Source organism: Setaria italica, chromosome V, assembly GCF_000263155.2.
Source record: "Setaria italica strain Yugu1 chromosome V, Setaria_italica_v2.0, whole genome shotgun sequence".
Taxonomy (NCBI): domain Eukaryota; kingdom Viridiplantae; phylum Streptophyta; class Magnoliopsida; order Poales; family Poaceae; genus Setaria; species Setaria italica.
The window spans coordinates 8,732,230-8,754,219 of NC_028454.1; the positions used below are offsets into that span (position 1 = coordinate 8,732,230).

General features: G+C 43.3%; 2 protein-coding genes and 1 pseudogene across 4 annotated transcripts; 1 reads left to right on the forward strand and 2 right to left on the reverse strand.

Moving 5' to 3' along the window:
- The first annotated feature begins 647 nt into the window (after window positions 1–647).
- On the forward strand, window positions 648–15,227 carry LOC101780151 (E3 ubiquitin-protein ligase PRT6). 3 transcript variants are annotated; one of them, XR_215171.3, is made up of 19 exons: window positions 1,062–1,136; window positions 1,785–2,873; window positions 3,294–4,531; window positions 4,609–4,749; window positions 5,630–5,873; window positions 5,951–6,715; window positions 7,036–7,230; window positions 7,387–8,033; window positions 8,573–8,624; window positions 8,699–9,350; window positions 10,554–10,762; window positions 10,857–11,392; window positions 11,503–11,607; window positions 11,701–11,767; window positions 11,880–11,957; window positions 12,506–12,574; window positions 12,678–12,787; window positions 13,560–13,647; window positions 14,141–15,227. XR_215171.3 is itself a non-coding variant. In XM_004968152.2 (18 exons), exons 1-17 carry the CDS (start codon window positions 1,062–1,064, stop codon window positions 12,756–12,758), a joined length of 6,243 nt encoding a protein of 2,080 aa, XP_004968209.1. In that variant the 5' UTR covers window positions 648–1,061; the 3' UTR covers window positions 12,759–12,787; window positions 13,560–14,018. The 3 variants fall into 3 exon arrangements, 1 of the variants encoding a protein (XP_004968209.1); XR_215170.2 differs by lacking the exon at window positions 14,141–15,227 and adding an exon at window positions 13,769–14,018; XM_004968152.2 differs by lacking the exon at window positions 14,141–15,227 and having other exon boundaries at window positions 648–1,136; window positions 13,560–14,018.
- Window positions 14,314–19,626, reverse strand: LOC101779749 (annotated as a pseudogene).
- A 125-nt stretch (window positions 19,627–19,751) lies between these two features.
- LOC101779360 (metallothionein-like protein 2A) lies at window positions 19,752–21,337 on the reverse strand. Its single transcript, XM_004968151.4, has 3 exons — window positions 21,168–21,337; window positions 20,719–20,802; window positions 19,752–20,199 (listed from the first exon to the last, which is right to left on the reverse strand). The coding sequence occupies exons 1-3, from the start codon at window positions 21,230–21,232 to the stop codon at window positions 20,091–20,093; spliced, it is 258 nt and encodes an 85-aa protein (XP_004968208.1). The 5' UTR covers window positions 21,233–21,337; the 3' UTR covers window positions 19,752–20,090.
- Between the last annotated feature and the right edge of the window lie 653 nt (window positions 21,338–21,990).

Below are 21,990 nucleotides of genomic sequence, written 5' to 3' on the forward strand. Positions count from 1 at the left end.
CTTGTCGGGGATATTTGTCGTGATGCCTTCTCTTCCATCTTAAGAGGAGTTTGGGTTGAAAGACCTTGTGCCAACTTTCGGTCGGCGTTGACAGTGCTTGTGGATGTTGTTTCCTTGCTGGAGGCATCATCGTCGTTACCCTTTCCCTAAGTTAGTTACCTGCTTTGTGTGAGGTGGCTGTCAACCGCAAGTGTAGTGGCTGCAGTTTCTTTGTTGTGGTGGTTTATGGTTGTCGTGTGGGTGTGGGCTAATGGTTGATTTTAATGACTTGTAATTGTCATTCTTTTATTTCATATTCTCTAAATTAATCTGTGGGCTTCGTCTAAAAAATAAAATTCAGCCGCGTCTAAAAAACTTTGCCAAATTTCCTGTCGTATCTCTTTTTTTCCCTAAAATTCTTCCGCACGGGCCGGGCCGGGCGCGCCATTTTTGGCTAAAGTTACCGCAGCGCCCCTTTCCCCCCAGTCGCAGGCTCGCGGCGCAGTGAGCCACACGCCCGCACATCACGATCGCTGCTAGCGGGCCCCGCTTTCAGTGACCGCACACCGAACGAACCCGCGCGTGGGACCCACCGCCCAGCGGTCGAACCACCCCTCCCTCCCTCTCTCTCTCAGCTTGCCGCGACGATAAGCACGGCAATCCAATCCACCACGAAGCCGCCATCCGCCATTAGCCCTGCACCACCCCATCACGCAATAGGCAGGAGAGAGGTGGAAGAAAGAAAGAAAAAAAAAACAGAAAGGAAAAACACCAGCTTACACGAATCGTCTCGAGCCTCTCGGGTGAAGTTATAAATAACCCCCATCGGGGCTAGGGTTGAGGATTTTCTTTCTTCGCTTCTCGCGAATCGCCGGACGAGCAGGGCAGCAGGCCGAATCGGTTCGAGGCCTCCGCGGGGGGCTTCGCGGCGCGGGATCTGCCGCGCAGGAGTTGACGGTGTGATTCGGGAGGTGGGGTTTTGGCGGGCGGCGCCGGGTTCCCGGTTGGCCGATTCGGGCGAGAGGCTGGGGCGCGGGGGCGGGCGATCGGGCCACTGGAGCTGCACCCACTGGTTGCGGGCCATGGCCGGGATCGACGCCGGGGAGGGGGCGGCCGCCGCGCCGCCGGAGATGTCGCCGGAGCAGCGCATCGAGCAGGTGCGTCGCGTGTCCGCCTGGGGCCCCCTTCCTTTCCTCCCTCCCTCCCTCGTGTGTGATCCTCACCCCATCATCGACCCCGTGCGGCGGTGGCTGCTTGCCGGGTGCCGTCGCCCCTCTGGTTCCTGGTCTCGTGATTGGTTGGAATCGGTTCGGCGGGTGATTTGAGATTTTACCGGTCGATGGGCGCCGTGGGACTCGTTGCTGTCCGTTGGCGGTGGTGGTGGTGCTTGCGATTTGCGATTCCCTTCGATGGTGCGATGATTGGTGTGTTTGCTGTGAGCCTGTGACAGGAACTGACTGGTGTAGGGAGTTTGGGGGTAGGTCCTGTTTTTTAGGGTGACGCATATTGGGAGAATTTGAGAACAGGCCTTTTAAAAATGTGTCAATTTTTCATACTCCACGTAACTTCACTCTAGTTCTATTTCCTTATTAGTACCTTTGAAGAATTTGTCTATTTTTTAGTTGATCCCTAAGATAGGGATGGGAGATTCCTTCAGAACTGGGTGTGTTTCTCGACTATGTTGAAGATAATCAGTTGTCTTGTTGCAGTTGCAGTGATATGAGTTTCACTTCATGATAAATTTAAATGATCCAGCAGGGTCTTTTGTAATTTGCTAATTATTTGGCATTGCCCTCACCCTGCAGAAGCTCATTCTCTATGGAGTACCCGAAGAGCAACTGCAAGAACACCAAGAAGGCTTACTCATGTACATAGAGAAGCACAAAGAGCAGATACCTGATATAGTGAGGCTGATCTTGTCAGTAGGTACTGATATTCTGGAGGCCCGAAAGCCCTCAAAGAAGGAATCAAGTAGCAGCAGCAGTGGCGATGCGTACAGTGAGAGTTTGTCTTGGTTGCAGTGGTTGATGTTCAACCATGAGCCAGAAGCGATGCTTCAAGACCTGGATCGTTCCTCTGCAGGAGATCGTGCTGTTTGTGGGTCAGTCTGGGGACAGAGTGATCTTGCGTATCGCTGCCGGACCTGTGAAAATGACCCCACGTGTGCAATTTGTGTCCCATGCTTCCAGAATGGCAATCACAAGGATCATGATTACTCCATCATGTATACAGGGGGTGGATGTTGTGACTGTGGAGATGCTACCGCCTGGAAGCGTGAAGGGTTCTGCTCAAAGCATAAAGGGGCCGAGCAGATTAAGCCTCTTCCAGAGGAGCTTGCACATTCTGTAGGACCTGTGCTGGATGTGCTTTTGCAGTTCTGGAAGGAGTGGATATGCCTGGTGGAACCACCCCCTGCAAAGGGTGATGGTAGTAGCTCATGCAAGAGGGTTGCTGAAGAGTTGACAATGTCAATTACTAACATGATGCTTCAGTTCTGCACTTGCAGTGAAAGCCTTCTTAGTTTTCTGTCCCTAAGGATCCGTGAGTGCCAAGATCTGTTGGATGCATTAATAAGGTCAGAAAGGTTGCTTGACAAGAAGGTTGCTAAAAAATTGCATGAGTTGCTATTGAAACTTATCAGCGATCCTGCTTTTAAGTATGAGTTTGCCAAGGTTTTTATACGCTACTACCCTGTCACATTTGGTGAAGTTATCAAAGGGTGCAATGATTCGCTACTGGAGGAGTATCCACTGATGCCAACTTTCTCTGTGCAAATATTCACAGTACCTACACTAACTACAAGGCTTGTGCATGAGGTTAATTTGTTGGGTGTTCTTCTTGGATGCTTGACAGATCTGTTTCTTTCTTGCATTGGTGAGGATGGTCGTTTACAGGTATGCTCATGTCTTCTTTTTATGATTTGAAGAGTTTGATGTTTATGCTGAACTATTTTCTGGTATATGGATGTAAATGTTAGGCTGACCATAAGACCTTACGCCAGGAGTCTATCAATGTTGTTATAACGATATGTCATCTGGATGCCTAGTATCTTAAATTGCACAGAAAAAAAAGACTAGTAGAATTGCCACTTTGATATCTGGGAATGGATGAATGATAAACATTTCTGGACAATACCCTTGTTGGTTTCTGTTAATTTTTTTTAGAAGTGGCATTGAAGTGCGAAAATATTTATAGATAATACTGATTGACTGGTAGTCTTATGCCATTGTATATATCAACTCAGTGCATACACATACAATGCCACTTTACTTTCATATGGTTACGGGAGACCCTTTTCACCTTGTTATTTGCAGACAAACAAATGGGGAAACTTATTTGACGCTTCTGTTCGATTATTGGATGATACACGCTATGTCTTGAGTCATGAGGAAGTTTCTAAGTATGTTGCTTATGAGAGGCCTGATCTAACAAGGTCATGGATTAAGCTCTTATCACTTGTGCAAGGTATGGATCCTCAGAAGAGAGTGACAAGTATTCATGCTGAAGATGAAAATGAACATCTATCTGCACCTTTCGTGCTGGGGCACTATTTTGGAATTGTCCAGAACCTTCTGATAAAGGGTGCATTTTCTCCTCCTGATCAACATGAATCAACTGATGTTACTGTTTGCTCCTCTGCGATAAACGGCATGGAGAGTGCTGAAAATCAACGGCATGCAAAAGTTGGAAGGGTCTCCCAGGAGAGCTCAGTATCCAATTTAAGCATCCGAGACAGTTCTTTGAGTTGTGGTTTGCCGTCACCTGCTGCCTGGTTAATTCTTCAATGCCTGAAAGCTATTGAAAGTTGGTTGGAACCTGACATAGCTCTGAGGAGCAAGCTGTCATCCCTTGATCCTAGCAGCAGCGATTCTCGTAATTTTATGGCTTCGCCTGAAGATCGGACTTCTGATAAGGGAACCAGTTCAAATACAAATATAGGCGTGATGGGTGTCAAGATAAATGAAGGATCACAACCAGATGGTACTGCAGATTATCGTGATGTATCTAGTTCTCCTGTTCATGGTAATTGCGACAGGATGCAGATTGACCAAGAAGAGATACCTTCAGCTAGTAACAGGACAGGCAAAGGGAAGATGCATGACAGCAGCAACACTACAGATATAGAGTTGCACCCTGAGAATGCCATTACTTATACTCTGACTGACGGTAGCCTTTTGCACGCTCATCCTGATTCAAGAATCGAGGAACTAGGAATACTCAACACAAGAGGTTGGCCTCATGTTATCTTTGACGTCAGTTCACAAGAAACTTCTTTCCATATCCCTTTGCACCGTATGCTTTCATTGCTGTTGCGGAAGGCGATGAAGAAATGTTTTGGAGAGGATGCCAGGCCAGATGAACATTCAGTTGTGCAATCCTGTGAGTTCTTTTCTCAGGTACTTAGAGGTTGTGAGCCTTATGGGTTTGCTTCGATTGTGATGGAGCATCCACTGAGAGTCAGAGTATTTTGTGCACAAGTGCGTGCTGGAATGTGGCGTAAGAATGGTGATGCAGCTATACTGAGTGCTGAGTGGTACCGCTCTGTGCAATGGTAATTTCATACTGATCTCATGTTGATTCACTGTTCAAATAATGGTGCTAAGGTTATCTTGTTACCCCTATTTCCAGGCTTGAACAAGGTCTGGAGTCAGATCTGTTTCTTCTTCAATGCTGTGCTGCACTATCTTCTCCAGAGTTCTTTGTACGAACAATTCAAGAGCGATTTGGTTTGTCCAGTTATACATCTTTGGATCTTGCGGAACAGAATGAGTAAGCCCTAATATATGCTTGTCAACTTCTGTTTCTTTCTAGTATTGCTTCTTCAATTTCTTGCACTACCTTACCTATATATGTAGCTTTGTGGGTTTGGCGCAGTCACTTTTTTGTTTCCACCGGTATCTACCAATAAAAGTTACAATGGTGACAAAAGTTAAAATGATTCTTCCCACCTTCCAGCATTACTTCTCTGACTACGTATTGCTCATTTTATCTTTTGGTTCCCATCAGTAGATTTTATCTGTCATCACAAATAAGGAAAAAAAATAGCCATTTTCATTTCTTTGTGCCTTTGCTTGGCAAGAAAGTAAGGTGCCATTCACTCCGTTCTGTTATAAATAAGTCCCAGTTTCTGTGAAAGCCCAATATTATAGGTCCATTTATAGCAGCTACTCCCTTCTTGTATGAAGTCATAGAATCTGTGCCATCAGACTTTCTAAAGTTCAATTGCCAATTTGTTTAAAACCACACTATATCAAAACGCTTTCACAAAATTATAACGTTATTAGTATCAATTGACGAAGTTAGGGAAGTAGCAGTCAAAGTCATGTGTCCGATACCGCAAGAACCAAGAAGTAAAAAAGTGTGATTCATAAAAAGAAAGGAGAGAGCATTTAGTTCTATCCAAATTTATCAAAGACAACAAAGTTTTAAGTATTTGGTCAAAACTAGCTTTGTTCAATTTGAGCTCCATAATCCATGAGATCCAGTCATGGCCTAGGGAAATATTGTTTGCATGCTTGCCTTTTGCCTTCTCTATCGTCCCTTCACTGTTTTCACAGTTATTCAGACTAATTTCTTACTGAAAATTTTCTCACAAAATTTAAGAATTATTTTATGCCACATGTAGGTTCTGACAGTATGTTGCTTTCAGGTATGAGTCAGTTCTAATGCAGGAAATGCTAACTTTTCTTATACAATTGGTTAAAGAACGCCGTTTTTGTGGGCTTTCCACAGCAGACAACTTGAAGAGGGAATTGATTTATAAGTTAGCTATTGGAGATGCCACTCATAGCCAGATTGTGAAGTCTCTTCCTCGCGATCTTTCATCAAGTGACCAACTTCAAAATGTTCTGGATTCACTGGCAGTTTATTCTAATCCATGTGGCATGAAGCAGGTATTAGTCCTTCGGTTTATGTAACACATTCTGCAAATTATCTTAAACTGCAAGATTAATGTAAAACTTTATCGCAGGGTAAGTATGTACTTCGCAAATCGTGCTGGAACGAATTGGACTTGTATCACCCCCGCTGGAATTCTAGGGAATTGCAAATTGCGGAGGAGAGATATTACCGTTTCTGCAAAACTTCTGCTCTTAATGCTCAGCTACCTCGGTGGACTCACGTTTTTAGCCCACTGAGAAGTATTTCTAACGTTGCAACCTCAAAGGCTGTCCTTCAGATTGTTCGTGCTGTTCTCTTTTATGCTGTTTACAGTGAAGCATCATCAGCATCACGCGCCCCTGATAATGTTCTCGTGACGGGTTTACATCTGCTTTGGTTGGCACTTGATATTTGTGAATCAGAAAGACAAGTACATGCCGACCAGTATGGCATGGATGTGGTGCAGCATGATGATGAATCATGGGTTGTTCTGTCATCGTACACAGAAGAGGCTTTTCCCATATTGACTTACTCTACTGAAGTAGTTTCCCCGGAGTCTGACAATGTAAAGAAAGAAAGCATGTTAACCCTACTTGTGTTGCTAATGCACAAATACAAAGAAGAGAATGATGCCACCTTTTCTGGATCCAAGTACTGTAATATTCCATCCCTAATTGAGAGCTTATTGAAGAAATTTGCCAAGTTAAGTAAGAAGTGCATGTTTACATTAAGACAAATGGCGCCACATGTAGTCCCATCTACACCAGACAGTTCCAGTATCAAAGAAAGCCTAGGAACTTCATCAGATCCCATGGAAAAGAAAGCAAAAGCACGTCAACACCAAGCTGCAATTATGGTAAGATGTTTAATTACAAAATTCATATATATTTAGTTACACATTAGACATGTCTCAGATAACCAATTACCAGCCTTATTTGAATGCGAGTTGTCTTTGTTGAATGAGCTTACCAAAAATAGACAACTTTATCAATTTTCTTTGTATATGTACTAGTTCTGCAGTTTCCTTGGTTTGGTGTTAATTTTGTTTTTACGGCTTGTAATGTCTACACTTATTTTGCACATGCTTAGGTTGTGAAGTTAGTGGTTTTGACCTTTTTCTAAGTTACATTAAGGCATTAAGCACAATTTTCTTCTATTGGACCCTATTTATTTTAGGCGAAGATGAGGGCAGAGCAGTCCAAATTTGCTGAAAGTATGAAGTCATCAGAAAACGAGGGGCATGATGTTCCAATGTTAGAGACAGATGTGTCCAGTTCAACTGGTGCGGTCTCTGAGGAGTCACTACCAGTTTGCTCCTTGTGCCGGGACTCGGACTCCAAAAGCCCTCTATGCTATTTGATTCTTCTTCAGGTAATCATTGTTGACTTGACATTATCTGGTGATACCTGATAGGTCTTAAAGTAGCAACTGTCCTTTCTGCATCATTTTGGCGTGTAATGTTTTCTGACTAGTGTTTGAATAGCATGTTGATGTGACTTAAGCTTTCTTATGTGTCCTACAATTCAGAAATCTCGGCTTGCAACTTTTGTTGAGATGGGTCATCCATCCTGGGATAATCCAACTCAAGCAAACAAGATGTCTGGATCAGTCAAGAAGGAAGATTCAACTGATTCCTTGGTCTCTGGTTCTTCAACTTCCGAGGAACTTGTCGATGACACGACAGTAGAGCCATCTTTTGATTTAGACAGCATGGAAGTTGATGCCTTTCTTGATTTTTCAAATGAGCAGCATCCACTAATTCGATATATATCGTCTTTCCCAAGTGGACATTGCAATGGCAATGCAGATGACACTGTCTCGCTTGAGGCAATTGAGGCTGATATTTACAACTCTATTTTAAATGATGTATTTGGATCCAGTAATGCACACATTCAGAATGCTGAGCAAACGTCGCCATCATCTGCTTCAAGTATCACAGTTGATTCCAAGAAAACCAGAAGCCCCAAGCGTTCTGTGCTGGGAACATATGTTAGTTGTCTATCAGCAAAACACCGCCATTCTTCACTCTATGATGTAGCTTCCAAATCTTCTGCCTCTGTTAGTACAAGAAACAAGTTTGGTCCGCTTCATTGTGATGGCATCCACATTTCTTCTTGTGGACATGCTGTACATCAGGAATGCCATGATCGGTATTTGTTCTCCTTGAAACAAAGGTATGCTGGGTTTTCCCCTTCAAATCCCTTTTGTTCAACTGTAACTATAGGCAGGAAATAAATATTTTACACTTGTGCCCTTTGGGTAGCTGTTGTGTTTGAATGGTGATCCATCAGTTATATGAGTACAAATGCACACGATGGTTGACTTATAACCTTTGGATGATGCATTTAATTTATGGGCAATTAATTATTTGGCCATCAAATAAGTTCCAGTCTATGATTTGCCATCGAGCAAGTCAGGTTTCGCGCCAGCATCTGTATTCTAAATTTCTTCACTGCATGCCATTGCCGGATGGCTTGGTGTGATTTTTCTTTGAATTTTAAAATCATGATGGTATGGAAATTGGACTTGTTTGATGGCAAATCATGAACTAGAATCTTCTCCTATGGTAGATTTTGGATTTATTCTTCAATGATCTTTCAGTACTCTATACAACTTGCTGTTTAGGAGCCTACTTGAATTAATATATAACACTGGCTGCACACCTCCTGTTGATTGATGCTTGCAGAAATTTGTAACTTATTTTCCCTTACAGATATGTCCGGAGACTTGGTTTTGAAGGTGGTCATATTGTCGATCCTGATCTGGTATGTATATTGTGTTTGAAACTTGTCTTTTTTTTCTTTTTGTTGATCCTGTGCTTACACAGTGCTATGTGCAGGGAGAGTTGCTTTGTCCAGTATGTCGCAGATTTGCGAATTCCATTCTTCCAGCATCAACTGATTTCTCTAGTAAAACATTGAAGGGGAAACCATTTGTTGAAACCTTGACCCGTGAAGTTGTTATTACAACTACGTCACATCTAAATACAAGTCACTTACAGTTTCCTCGAGCACTATCACTTCTTGAAAGTGCTGGAAAAACTGTTGGACAAAGCAAGTTTCTAAAAGCTTTATCAGGGAAGCTTAATGATACTACAGAGTCAGCCCTAGAACCTTCTCTTCGAAGATTAGCCATGCTTTACTATCATCGTGGTCCCAGCGGTTTTTCAGCATCTGAAAGGAAAAGGCTCAATCCATCCTTGTTTCTCTGGGATACACTAAGGTACTCTGTGGTATCTACAGAAATTGCTTCTCGTGGTAGGATGTTAAACCAGTCTGCTGAGTCAAAGTCCTGCTTGGAATCTTTGCGTGGTGAACTGAATTCATCAAGTGGATTCATATTGTCCCTATTATTCCGTGTTGCTCACTCTGCACGAAATTTGAATCGTCTTGAGGTTCTTTTAAGGTTTGAAGGTATCCAACTATTAGCGGGGTCTATTTGCTCTTGCATTTCTGGTTATAAAGACGTTCTTAATGCTACTAAGCGAAAAGGTATATAGTGCACCCTTTCCCATTACTTTTTTTAATGTATTTACCTGCATGTTAGATGGTACTCTTTTCCTTTGTTTTGAAGTGTCCTATTAATCCCAGTTCTATCACAAATCATGACTTTTCTATTTCATTCAGTTTGGAATTTACAATATTTACAATTAATACAATATATTCAAATTCATGGATTCTTATATGTTAGTGATTTGATGATTGATATGTTGGTTCTTAATTGTTAGTGTTTGTAGAACGGGTTGATTCTTTTTTTTTTTTGGCAGTGCTACTATTATCTTGTTGTTTTCTCTGTTGTGCTGACTATGTTGTGCTGATTAATTGTTATTGTTTCTGTCGTAGATCAGATGTACAATTTTTTGTGGAGTGTCACTATTGCCTTTGCTTTATTATTGTCCTGATTTATATGCTATGAACCATTTTAAGTTTTTATCTTATTTATGATCCTATTTTGCTTTCCTCTTGAAAGCCCTAAGTGTTGTATATCCTGCATCTTTGTATTGGTGATTGTTAGTTTTATAATTTGTATCTAACTGAATTTTGAGTTGATAGTACTTGCATAGTGAAGAATTCTTGTCTAGATATACTTGCATTGATTTTGAAGTAATAAATAAACCTTCCAACTTGATGTATTAGTAACAAAGTGCCTGAGTAAAGAAATTGTTTTTTTCTTTGCAAAGACCTAAGCATTCATTATCCAGTGCTCGTTAAAGAAACTAAATCAAAAGGGCGCGGACCAGTTGTTGTAGGTTCTGTGCCTTTCAAGAAGGCTCCATTACATGTCAAAGTAGAAGTTGACCTAAACGAAAGTCAATTTTCTTGTAGAACTGATTTGGTCATCATAATATGCTAACATTAGATGTCTGATGTACAAGAAAAATATCAAGAGGTAGTATTTGGTTCTAATGATCATATCCCGGCAACTTGCGAATTGCATTTCTAAAATTTGTGTTGCTGGCCTGGATGGAACTTGAATTATTCTATCTCTTGTGCACATCATGTCTCCAAATCACTTACTCCCTCCGTTCCAAATTGTAGGTCGTTTTGGCATTTCTAGATTCATAGCTTTTAATATGTTTTAATATGTATCTAGATGCATAGCAAAAACTATGAACCTAGAAATGCCAATTTGGAATGGAGGGAGTATGGAATATATATTTAGGTATCAATTCTCACCTTTTTCATCTTCAACAGGCTCTTTGCCACCTATGGTTGATCCAGGTGAGGAGGGTCCCCTCTTCCCTGACGTCCAATTTTGGAAACAGTGTGCTGATCCAGTCCTTGCTCAAGATCCATTTTCTTCTTTGATGTCAACACTTTTCTGTCTACCTGTTCAGTTTGTATCATCTGCTGAATTCTTCATCCCTTTTGTCCATCTGTTTTATATTGTTTGTGCCATTCAGGTATGCTGTTTGGTGTTGCTTTCTCTTGAGATTTGCAGTTTATATGTTAGTTTTATTTGATTTAAAGCATGTTATTACATGAATTTTCCTGTAGGCCCTGATAACATGCTACGGATCGGAAACTTTTGACCGATCTAGCTTCAGTGACTGCCTTCTTAATGATGTTTGCAAGACAATGTCAGGATATGATATTGCCAGAGAGTATTTTGTATCCAAATATATCGACCCGTATTGTCATCCAAAAGATATGGTCCGTAGATTGACGTATCCTTATCTTCGGAGATGTGCATTGCTTTGGGAGCTGCTAAGATCGTCTGCCACATCACCCTTATATGACAATTCCAATATTTGGGAAGGATCACATCTTTACCTGAACAATAGCACACAAGATGGAAGTTCTTCACTGGCAATGGAGCTAAACGGAATAAGCGAATTGGAAAAGCTATTCCAGATTCAGTCACTGGACCTGATTCTCCGAGATGAATCTGTACATGTGCTGGCCTTAAAATGGTCTCAACATTTCTGTGAAGATTACAGTTCTCGCAAATATAGAGGCTCTCTCTTTTCTACCCCTGCAGTTCCATTTAGGCTGATGCAACTACCACCTGTCTACCAAGTTCTCCTTGAAAGGTTTGGTCTGAATCTTCTAAGCTGAGATGATGTTTTGCATGGGCTGTGCCTTGATGGGCTAAGCTTTTCCCACATTTCTGGAGCTAATGGCTTGTCATTTTTTGGATCAGATATATCAAGATGCAATGCCCCGATTGTGGCTCAGTGCCTGATGAACCGGCATTGTGTTTGCTTTGTGGCAAACTATGTTCACCTAGCTGGAAACCATGCTGCAGGTGATAGCACTTTGCTTTTTACAGTTCCAAGTAGCCTTGTTTTGGTTCTACTGTAATTAATGCTAAATCCTAATTATTGTTTATTCTTTGTAGGACTGGTAAATGCCTGAATCATGCATCACAATGTGGTGCCGGTGTTGGCATATTTCTTTTAGTGAGGGTATGTATTAGCTTATTATTTGCCATCACACCAAATTATTATGGCCAGTGTACTTTCCTTTGTTCTTTCTGAGACCAAGCTCCTTTCCTATTTTGACGGATGTGCTGTGCAGAAAACAACGATCCTGTTGCAGCGATCTGCTCGTCTTGCCTTTTGGCCATCTCCTTACCTTGATACGTTTGGGGAGGAGGTATTGAATAATTTCGTATGCTTTGTTGTTGTTTATGGACTTAAGCCTGTTTGTTACGATCCCCACTAAATTTTCCTCCCAGGTCCCAAATGGGAGCTTTTTTCTTTTTGATGTTATCCTCGTGCTTCTCCATGAAGCATCTCTTACAATAGCAATACAAAGTGATTTATGATGGCTTGATGCCGTGCCTAATCATCTGAGACCTTTTATAGATCAATGCTGTGCCTAATCATCTGAATCTTTTGATACATCAGACATACTGCTGTAGGTCTGATGGCGTATTGATCCTCTTCACTTTCTGTTTTCTGTGGATAAACATTGATTATTTAAGGTTAATATGGGTGGTAGTTTATGCCTAGCTTGCAAGGCAAATGCACTGTTAAGTGGGGGTAGTTGAGATTTGTCCTTGCATAGTTGCATTCATACTGCAAGGTCATTAGACAAATGCCTACATACAAAATTTTGCAATGAGGTAAAGGGGGATTTTTTTTTACATGTCTAGATGTGAGCTTATTCCCCTTCCCTTCTGGCTTTCTGTTTGAATGCAGGATCATGAAATGCAGAGAGGAAAGCCTTTGTATCTAAGTCAAGAAAGATACACAGCCTTGACCTATCTGGTAATAGGCTGACACCCTTTCCTCTTTGCTTTCTCGACTTAATGCTATTAGGAATTTGCACCATTTTTTATAAATGGGATGCATGCCCTTTTTTATGTGATAGGTGGCATCTCATAGCCTTGATCGAACTTCTGAAGTCCTTCGGCAAACGACTATCAGCTTTTATGGATCTGGATCTGATTAAATGCAATTTCCATGGAACAATGTTGAAAGGTTTGGATTATGTTTATGTTTGGCATGTTGGATTTAGAGAATGGAAGGATTGACAGCTTTGTTTTCCCAAATGCTTGTTCATTGGTCATAATGGTTGGTTTAGGTGACAAACGGAATTTGATTAGTTAGCAAGGGCATATTTGTACTATGGTATGTGGTCACTATTTACTTCTCTTAGTAGGCGTGCACAAATCTAAAACATTGAATATAGAAAGAAGACAGGGAGTAATCTTAACATGTGTATTAGACCCACCAGAGCAATTATGCTGCTGGCAGGTCACCCAGCCACAAACAAGTTTTGTCATGTACAGTTCTATGAAAGAGCTTGCCAATGGAATGAGAGGGGGCCAATAAGAGAGTGGATTAGATAACAATTAAGTGGTGACATAGGGCATTGCTTACCCTTGGCCTTAGAGAAGCTTTGCAATTGTCTTGAACTGCAACAGCAGTACTCCCTCCGTCCCAAAAAAAAAAGTCATTATAGGAAGTTTAAGACATACTAATAAGGAGGTAAAATGACCTTGTTTACCCCTATTTATTAGCCATATTTAGCACAAATGGACAGCATTATGCATATGCACATACCAAATAGGGTAGAATGACTTGTTTTTTGGGACAAATCTTGAACCCTAGAATGACTTTTTTTTTTGGGAAGAGGGAGTACATGATAATCTCTGTTGAATCATCACCGCTCACACCTTCAGCAGGACAAATTTTACATTGCAGTGTGATACTAGGGTTATTGTTAATTTATCATTTGCTGCCTTGTCAGGGTCTTGTGGATGTGCATATTTTTTGGGAACTCTAGTGCAACTTGGTGTTCATATTTTCCAGCGGTAACAAGTGTTACCTCTCCCAAGGTTTACATCTACAAGCTTCTTTTGCTAATGGGCGTTTAAGTGCAAAATGCTGTGACATGCCTGTGCCATTGTTTTCGCTTCTGATTACTTGTCGATCTTCCGGATGGCGTGGATCCTGCAGGCTTTGCCACCGGTCGTGCTTGGGGGCCCTGCCGTCCTCTCTTGCTGAATGTACGGTTGTTTTCATGCTTCTTTTCATTGTTCATGGCCGGTGCTTCCCAAAGTGGATGATAGGTAGGCCTAGTGGCGACCTGGAATATTTGACGATCGACTGCTTGATCTGTCTGTACAGTGTATTACATTGGATCGGTGTAGTTAGTATGAAAAAGGCAGGCAAGTGCCATTTGGTCATCATGTGCTTTTGTGTACCATGTTGCTTTGTCATTTGTCTGCTGAATCTTTCCGAGTTCTTGTTTCTTTTTTCATGCAAGTTCTTGTGTTGAAGCGAGGTCAGAGTGCTCTGCATAGGCACTAACACATTGTTTCGTTGCAGCACTAACACTCAGCTTGGGAGCGTCCCTTGTTGCAACCTACGTACGGTGTGCTTTGCTTCGATGGTTGGGTAGAAAAGCAATGAGAAGTCGCATGAAAGAAATGAGTATTCAAGTCCGCATATCGCATAAAAGGTGTAACGGTAATTAAAAAAAACTCGACGAGTCCAAGGCTTCAAGCCTTGGAAACAGTGGCTGTACCAGGTGTATACAAAAGTCATCTGCGGGAGTACTCATCAACCAACTTCGTTCAGCTTGAAGATAGAGGCTGAACATCCGGCGATGGACCATGTTGCTTGGTTCTTCTTCGAGGAGGCACCTCCTGAATTGCTCTGCTTTGGCGCAGCCAACCATCTCCAGACGTTTCAGCTTGCCTAGATTCTCTGCCTGGTCCAGGGCTGGACAGTCCTGCACGAACAAATCCTCAAGCTTGGAAAGATTGGCGATCCTCGTAAGGCTTCGGTTGTGCTTCACCTTGAGCCACACAACAGCGGGAAGGTCCACAAATCTCATGTAGGCTATGCGCACCTTCGACAAGTTTGCAGCCCTGTGCAGATCTTGAGGGAGTGCCCTCAGTTTTGGACAATGCAGTAGCGACAGACGCTTGAGGAGAGGCATCAGTATCACCTGGTGGGGGGAGTCTCCGATTGTGTTCTGATTGCACATGCCTACTGTGCTCAGTGAGCAGGCCTCCACAATTTTATGAACATTACATTCAGCTCAAATTCCTCAAACAAGACATTGAAAAGCGAGGGCAGGAGATTCAGCACGCTCAAACAATACAAAAACGCCTTAAGCGATCATATAAGCACACTGCAAAAAAGACAGAGAAGGCGCCACTGAAGAGGTGATTTACAGCTATCAATCAACAAAATTTCCGATTCGACTACAATTTTTTTTTATCGAACACGCAAGAGATTTGACTTGGTCAAAGTTGTGTTTTGAAGACTGGACACTGCTTATTTGGAACTGGAGTGAGCATTATACGTGTTTTCTTTATGAATAATGTACTATAAGAACAAAACAAAAGTTGTTCCAAACTAACCAAATAAAAGTTCGCAGTAGAAAACTATTGCTACAGTTATATCAGTTCCTTTTTGCGCAGCATCCATCTTTGGCGACAATGGATGGTAATGTGTTCAAATTTTATTCCGTTCGGGTGCAAGTCTACTGTTGAATGGCTTGGCTTCAAAACTTTGCCGCCCAGTTGTGCCTTGCGGACTTGCAGTTGCGGTGGTTGCCCACTACTTCAGCTTCCAACGGTCCAAGGTGTATTGCACCAGCCACCAGGTACTGTGCCATTCTGAAGAGCATATCAAATTGTCGAGGATTTTGGCCCATAGCCAGACATCATACCACAGTCCAAGGTGCACACTGCAATCCACCGTCGGCGGACCTGCTGATCACATGAACAATGTCTGGTGTTGATGGACGGCTAGTAACCATGATACCGGAACAATTTACAAGGACGAATGACGTTTCAGAGTATCAGTAAAGAACATTGCCAATCACAAAAGGAGAATATAAGAAGCTGAGAAATTGCTGAAACAGTAGCAAAGCCTAAATGTTGATAACAACATATCAGTATATCACATTAGAAATGAAGCCATACACTTTACTAAGCTAGTTTGCTCACCTTTCTAATGATAGAGAGATTCATCTGGAAATATATCTCGGCCATCCGCACCAACTGTTGCAACATGTACTCAGATGTCTTGTTCTTCTTTCAGGAGACAATTCCTGAACTGCTGTCCGTTCAGGCAGTCAACCATGTACAAGCGCTTCAGTGAAGATTGGAGATTCTCCTCAAAGATTTATTGTTCTTGACCGTGAGCCACAAAACTTCAGGAAGGTTTACAACTTGTTGAAGCTTGTGAGCACCTTCAATGTGAATCCTTTTTAAATTAACAGCTCTATGCAAATCTTCAGGGAGAGCTCTTAGTTTAGGACAATCAAGGAGCAACAGGCGCTTAAGGCAAGGCATCAGAACGAGCTGTTGAGATTTGGTCTCCATGTTATTACACAAGCTTCTTGTTTTGAGGGACCAACTTTCCAAATTGCGCATGCGAATGATGTGAAGCAATTCGAGCTTTGGGAAAACAGCTGCTGCTTTAGTCACACCTCTCCCCAGGAATTCTGCACCCATAGTCACTACTGCACCTGCACCTCTAATCTGAAGAACTAGTAGTTCTGGCATCTGGCCTACTGGTGGTAGTTGTAAACATGATATGCACTCATTGAGCTGCATGTGAGACAAATTTGGAAGCTTATACTCTGGCTCTGAACATAGCCATTCTGGGAACCTTACACCAGGGAACCCAACAAAGAAAATGTATAATAGGCTTGGTGATGGAATAAGCATCTCATAGACTTGCTGAATTTTCTCAATCTCACTGGCTTGGTAATGAGTTTTATCATGAATATTCATGCCCACTGTGCAGCACAACCCCAGTTCTCTGGCTTGGTATTGCCTTTTCAAGCTTCTCAACCCAGAGGCGTTGGATATTGGTGAGACATTTTAATTCATCCAATCTGAACCCAGTCTCACTTTCAAAGACACCTCTGAGGTAGTAGAGCTGCTGGAACTGGCAATTCCTTTTGGAACATGATCAATAGCAGTCTTTTCAAGTTTAAGAAAACTTATCTGTGATAGTCTCATTAAACTAACTGTCAGACTATCCAACTTATGGCAACCACGCAATGAGAGAGATTCAAGGCTGGTAAGCCTTCCAATCGAATCTGGAAGTTTGCTGATCTCTGTATAACTTAGATCTAGCAACCTCAACAACACCAGGTTTCCCACTGACTCTGGAATGATTAGGATGCCCGATCCACTTAGAACTAAGACACGGATGTGCTCAAGCTTTCGGAAAATATTCGTGTTAACTGACTTGAAGTTCTTGTTATTGAAAATTAGGAGGCTCCTCATGCATTTATACTCTCCTATAGCAGGTATTTCTTCTACAGAACTGCTGATACTTAAGCACCGCAGATTAGGCGGAACTTCATTATTTTCTGCATTCATGAATAAGGAATGATACCTTGTCAAATACTGCCCAAGTGACCTCAATAGATCGTGCATTGTTGAAATACCTTTGTCCACGAATTCTGGTTTTGGTTGCAGAAGATTCCTCGTAATTAGCTCATAATAGTATTCTTCAGCAATTGCATGAATCGAGCACTTGTGATCTTTCCTCACAAAACCTTCAGCAACCCACCAGTAAGCAACAGCATTACGCTCGATTGCAAAATTTGGAGGCAACAAAGCACACTCTTAAGTTGAGGGGTTAAGTTGCTATAACTCATAAATAGGGGGCCTCCTAGTTCTTTGGGAAGTCCGTGGATAGACCAGTTGCTATCTCGGATGCTCTCCCATTCTGCCCTTGTTCTTTTAGTAGATAGAACACCCGCAACAACCGCGATGGCTAGAGGAAGACCATCACATTTTCTTACTATTTGACACCCAACATCACTAAATTCATTTAGTTGCACATATATGGTCGGAAGGACTTCTTCATTAGAAGTTCCAGGCCATCATAATCATTCATTTTGTTTACTTGGTGAGTATATGTTGCGTGCATTCCTGCCAAAACATCCAGGTTTCTTGTGGTGACAAGGATATTTGCATTCGAGCATCTCTTGAAAGGCGATCGGAGAAGATCAATCCAGACATCAGATTTCCACGCATCATCTAAAACAAGAAATACACTCTTTCCTCTGATAGTGTCCATCAGATGGAAAAGAAGTTCGGTCTTGGTCTCAAGCTGACCACATGTTGCTCCAGCCATTCGTATTGCCTGCCTTGGCAAACCAATCTCTGTGTAGCTCTGAGAAACGCACAACCATATATGAACTTGGAATTTCTCCCTTATCCTCTGCTCATTATATATCTTCTGAGCTAATGTTGTCTTACCAATGCCTCCCATCCCTTGAATACCAAAAACAGTTGATTTGTCTTCATGAAAATTACTAAGAATCATTTTGACCATGTCATCAGTCGCCTGTCTGGTATCTCTTCCAAAAACCTCTAGTTCATCTATGGGTGATGTCTGACTTCTATCCACAACAGGTACTTGATACTGTTGACTACTGGTCCTCTCCAAGCTGATGAACATGTTTCTGTTCTTTTGAATTTCATCTAGCTTTCTGTTTATATCCTTGATTCTTTTAGCAACCCTGTGATCAAATGAAAGTTTCGCGATAAAGGACAAAAGGGACTGGTTGCAACATTCCATTCTAGGTGGCAGCAATAGCTTCTGTGAGTGAACCATGAAGTGATCTATGACATCATCCACATCAAACATAACGTCAGTCATGTTCTTCCACCATGACTCTGCCCCCCTATCTTGCAAGGCCAGGGCTTCAGCATCCTCACCAACAGCGCCAAAATGTTCCAGATTTTTCTTGAGCCTCTTGATATCCCTTTTCACACTCAATGTCATTGCAACTTCATCCTGGATAATCTGACTAAGCTTTGCCAGGAATTTTGAAGTGAGAGCATCCAAAAATGCACCCATACTGCTCAAACAGCTAGACCTATGGATTGTCACCGGATCTCACTTGCCCTCAAGCTTCAGATTGTATATGATATATCTCAGTTAACCGCAGCTCATTCGAGATTGGAAAGGGTAGGAGATGTTGAAATAGAGGGAGTGCAGTTTGATGGAATTGGAGAGGCCAATGCACAAGTGAGCTGTTATAAGTTCCCATCACTGTAAAGACCCGACCTAATCATAGACACCTAATGTCTTGGGCATTCCCATTTGCTTCCAATCTTTTCAACACAGGTAAGAACATATATCTCAAAAAACAAAGGACTATTGTTGCAGACTTGCTGACGGGAGGGAAAGAGTCGCCACCAGAAAAAATTTGTTTGACGGCAGACATTCGTGCATTTCCTCGAACAGTCCATATGCGTTCAATCGTTGGTCTCCAACTCTCCGTAGACTAAGTTTCTTGTTTATAAAAAAAATCGAGAGAGAAGAATTTGCGATAGCTGCTCCATCGTTTTCGCCAATCTACGTACACAGAGAGAGCGATCAAAACAGGCCGTCTACTAACATCACCAGAAACAAATCAGCCCGAAACTTCCATTAGATTTGTAGGCTTTTTCGCAGATATACAGAGAGCTTCGAGAGACAGACACAGACCTGCCTGAGAAGCGCGCGCTGCGGTTGTCCACTGCATTGATTGGTTGGCGACGCCGACTACCGGCCGCGGCGATAGCCACAGCTCGTCGGCCGGCAGCGCCGCCCACCGCCGGAGAAGAAGCCTGCCATCCAGGGGCTCCACATGTTTATCGGGCCCAGGCGCACAGCCCAGCCCAGCGACACGTTAGTACAACACAGGCCGGGCCCCCCCTCTCTATCTCTCCCTCCCTCTCCCTCTCTCGTGTCACGCCGCCCGGACCGCCCCCGGGTCCAGCAAACTATGATGAACACATGCTGATCGAGTGACTGTGATTGAGATGATGAATCGATATTTCTTTTTCACCAATGTGGCAATTTATTAACCATCCGCTTCATCTCCCTAGCAAGAAGACATTTTCGCCGTTGCAAGAAAACCTCCCATTGAAAGGGGGGCAAAAAAAATCAAGTCACACGACATCGAGAGTACACAAAGATGGTAGATGCATATAGATGGATGGTTACACGACACTAAAGACAGTAAGCAGGCAGCACATACAACACGGAGCAGAGCATTGCCTGCTTGCTACACACACTGACACTGCTACAGATGAGCCCCACAAGCGACCTGCCGGCGAGGAAGGACACGGCGACGACGGCGACGAGCATCTCAGTACCATTATTCTTCTCCATCAGTACTACGATTACTAGCAGCATGCGCAACACTGTTATTAAGCATGCCACACACACACTTGGGACACAACACTGCTATACTAGGGTGTCCTTCCGATCGCCTCCTCCGGCCAGGGGCCGCGCCATGAGCTCATCACTTGCCGCAGGTGCAGGGGTTGCAGGTGCAGTTGGGGCCGCACTTGCACCCGCCGTTCTCGGCTCCGGCGGACGCCGCGCCGCCCTCGAACCCGCCGTCGGCGTGCCTGCGCAGAGAAAGCCAAGATATGACAAGAGTCAGTGGCCTGGCTCATACATGCATACAGAGCATTTTTGGCATGTTCGCTACCAGCAGCTACATACGAGTGCATGACGTCCCAGACTTCCCAGTTCAGGACAAATTAAAGTTCTTTTTTTTTTGTTTCTGTTTTTGGGCCAGCAGTTTGTTTGTTTCATGATTGCCAAAAACTGCTTTCGTCGTAGCTTACTGCTCCCTGCCCGTTGCTGATGGCGACTGAAATTTGTGCTACCACTATGCAGACAAACACAACAGCTACGCATGCTAACAGAAGTTGGTACTGCTCCCTACACGATCGATCGATCTACCCCCACAACACAAGGCAAAAGACAGTAAAAATAGTACAGCTAGTAATTCTGCACCACAGAAACTGACTGCTATTATTAGCAAAGGTGTGGATGGTGGATCATTCAGATCAACACAACACCGGAATGATCTATGAGCATGATGTAGATCAGTAGATGGGAAAAGGGATGGATGAACATACCCCTTGTTGGAAGGCGCAACGCCCGTGATGACGGTCTGGGTGGTGGTGGTGCCCTGCTCAGCCATGTCCGGGAACATCTTGCACCTGCAGATCATGCAAGCGGCAGATCAGCATCATCAGAAATTTCCCTTGTTGAAGGAGCACAACTACAGCAGGCACATCGTTTCAGAGAATCGGAGTTCATCAGACAGGAATTCATTTCATAAAAAAAAAATCAGACAGGAATTCACATCCGCAGCAACATGAGAAAACCTCTGTTTTTTTTTTCTAAAATAAAAAAGGGGAGCTTGATCTCCCAGCTCTACATATCCTATACTCAAAGATCCATCCACAAAGGTCCAGCAAGAACACAAGAACAACCGAATCCATGCATTCATATGGGTATTGACACATGATAGATACGCATCAGACTATCAGAGATCTGAGGAGCGTGGCGTCGTGGGGCTTACCCTCCGCAGCCGCTGCCGCACTTGCAGCCGGACCCGCACCCGCAGTTGCCTCCGCAGCACGACATCCTCGCGAGATCGATTCAGAGACGAACACAAGCAGAGAGCGGCGTTCTTGGCAATGAGTCACTGAACAACAACGAGATGCAGTACGCCTTCCCCCTGCCCCGACGGGGAGGCCGCATTTAAAGGCCCGGCGGGCGGCCATCTGGCCGTCCACGCGGCGCGGGCCGTCCTGACCCGCCCGTGACGTGGGGCCGCCGCCTCGGCCTGCGGGTCCGGTTGTCGATTGAGTGCACGGCTCTCGGTGGCGGATGGCCGGCCGTCCGTGGGACGCCGACAAAGGCGGTTCGGAGCACACGTACGGTATGATCCAGAATTTCGGTGTGGCCTCTAGCGTTGCATTTTTACTGGCAGAGTAGAAACAATAGATTCGTCTTCTCCCTGCAGTTAACACAGCTTAGCCATTCGTGAAAGTTACCGGTAGATAGATAAAAAAATAAATGCGAAATTGACTTGTTGATGACCATTGATCTCATTGTTTGTGTCTGGTGAATGCCATGTTTTCGTAGCATGATGGTGATTTCTCAATAAATGTTTATTTCTCGGTGGTTATGGCAACAAAAACCATTCTTGTGCCAGAAATCTTTCCCTTCTCTAATAAAAATTCGGCAAAACTCTTGCCGTCCGTTCAAGAGAAGAAGAGAACGGTGCGAATTGTTGCTTTCAAAACGACGATGTTGGTGGTGCGGCCGATCGAAGCACCAGGTGCTTTCACGAAAGAGAAGAATCGGAATACCGACTGGTGATGTTTTGGGCTGGTCCT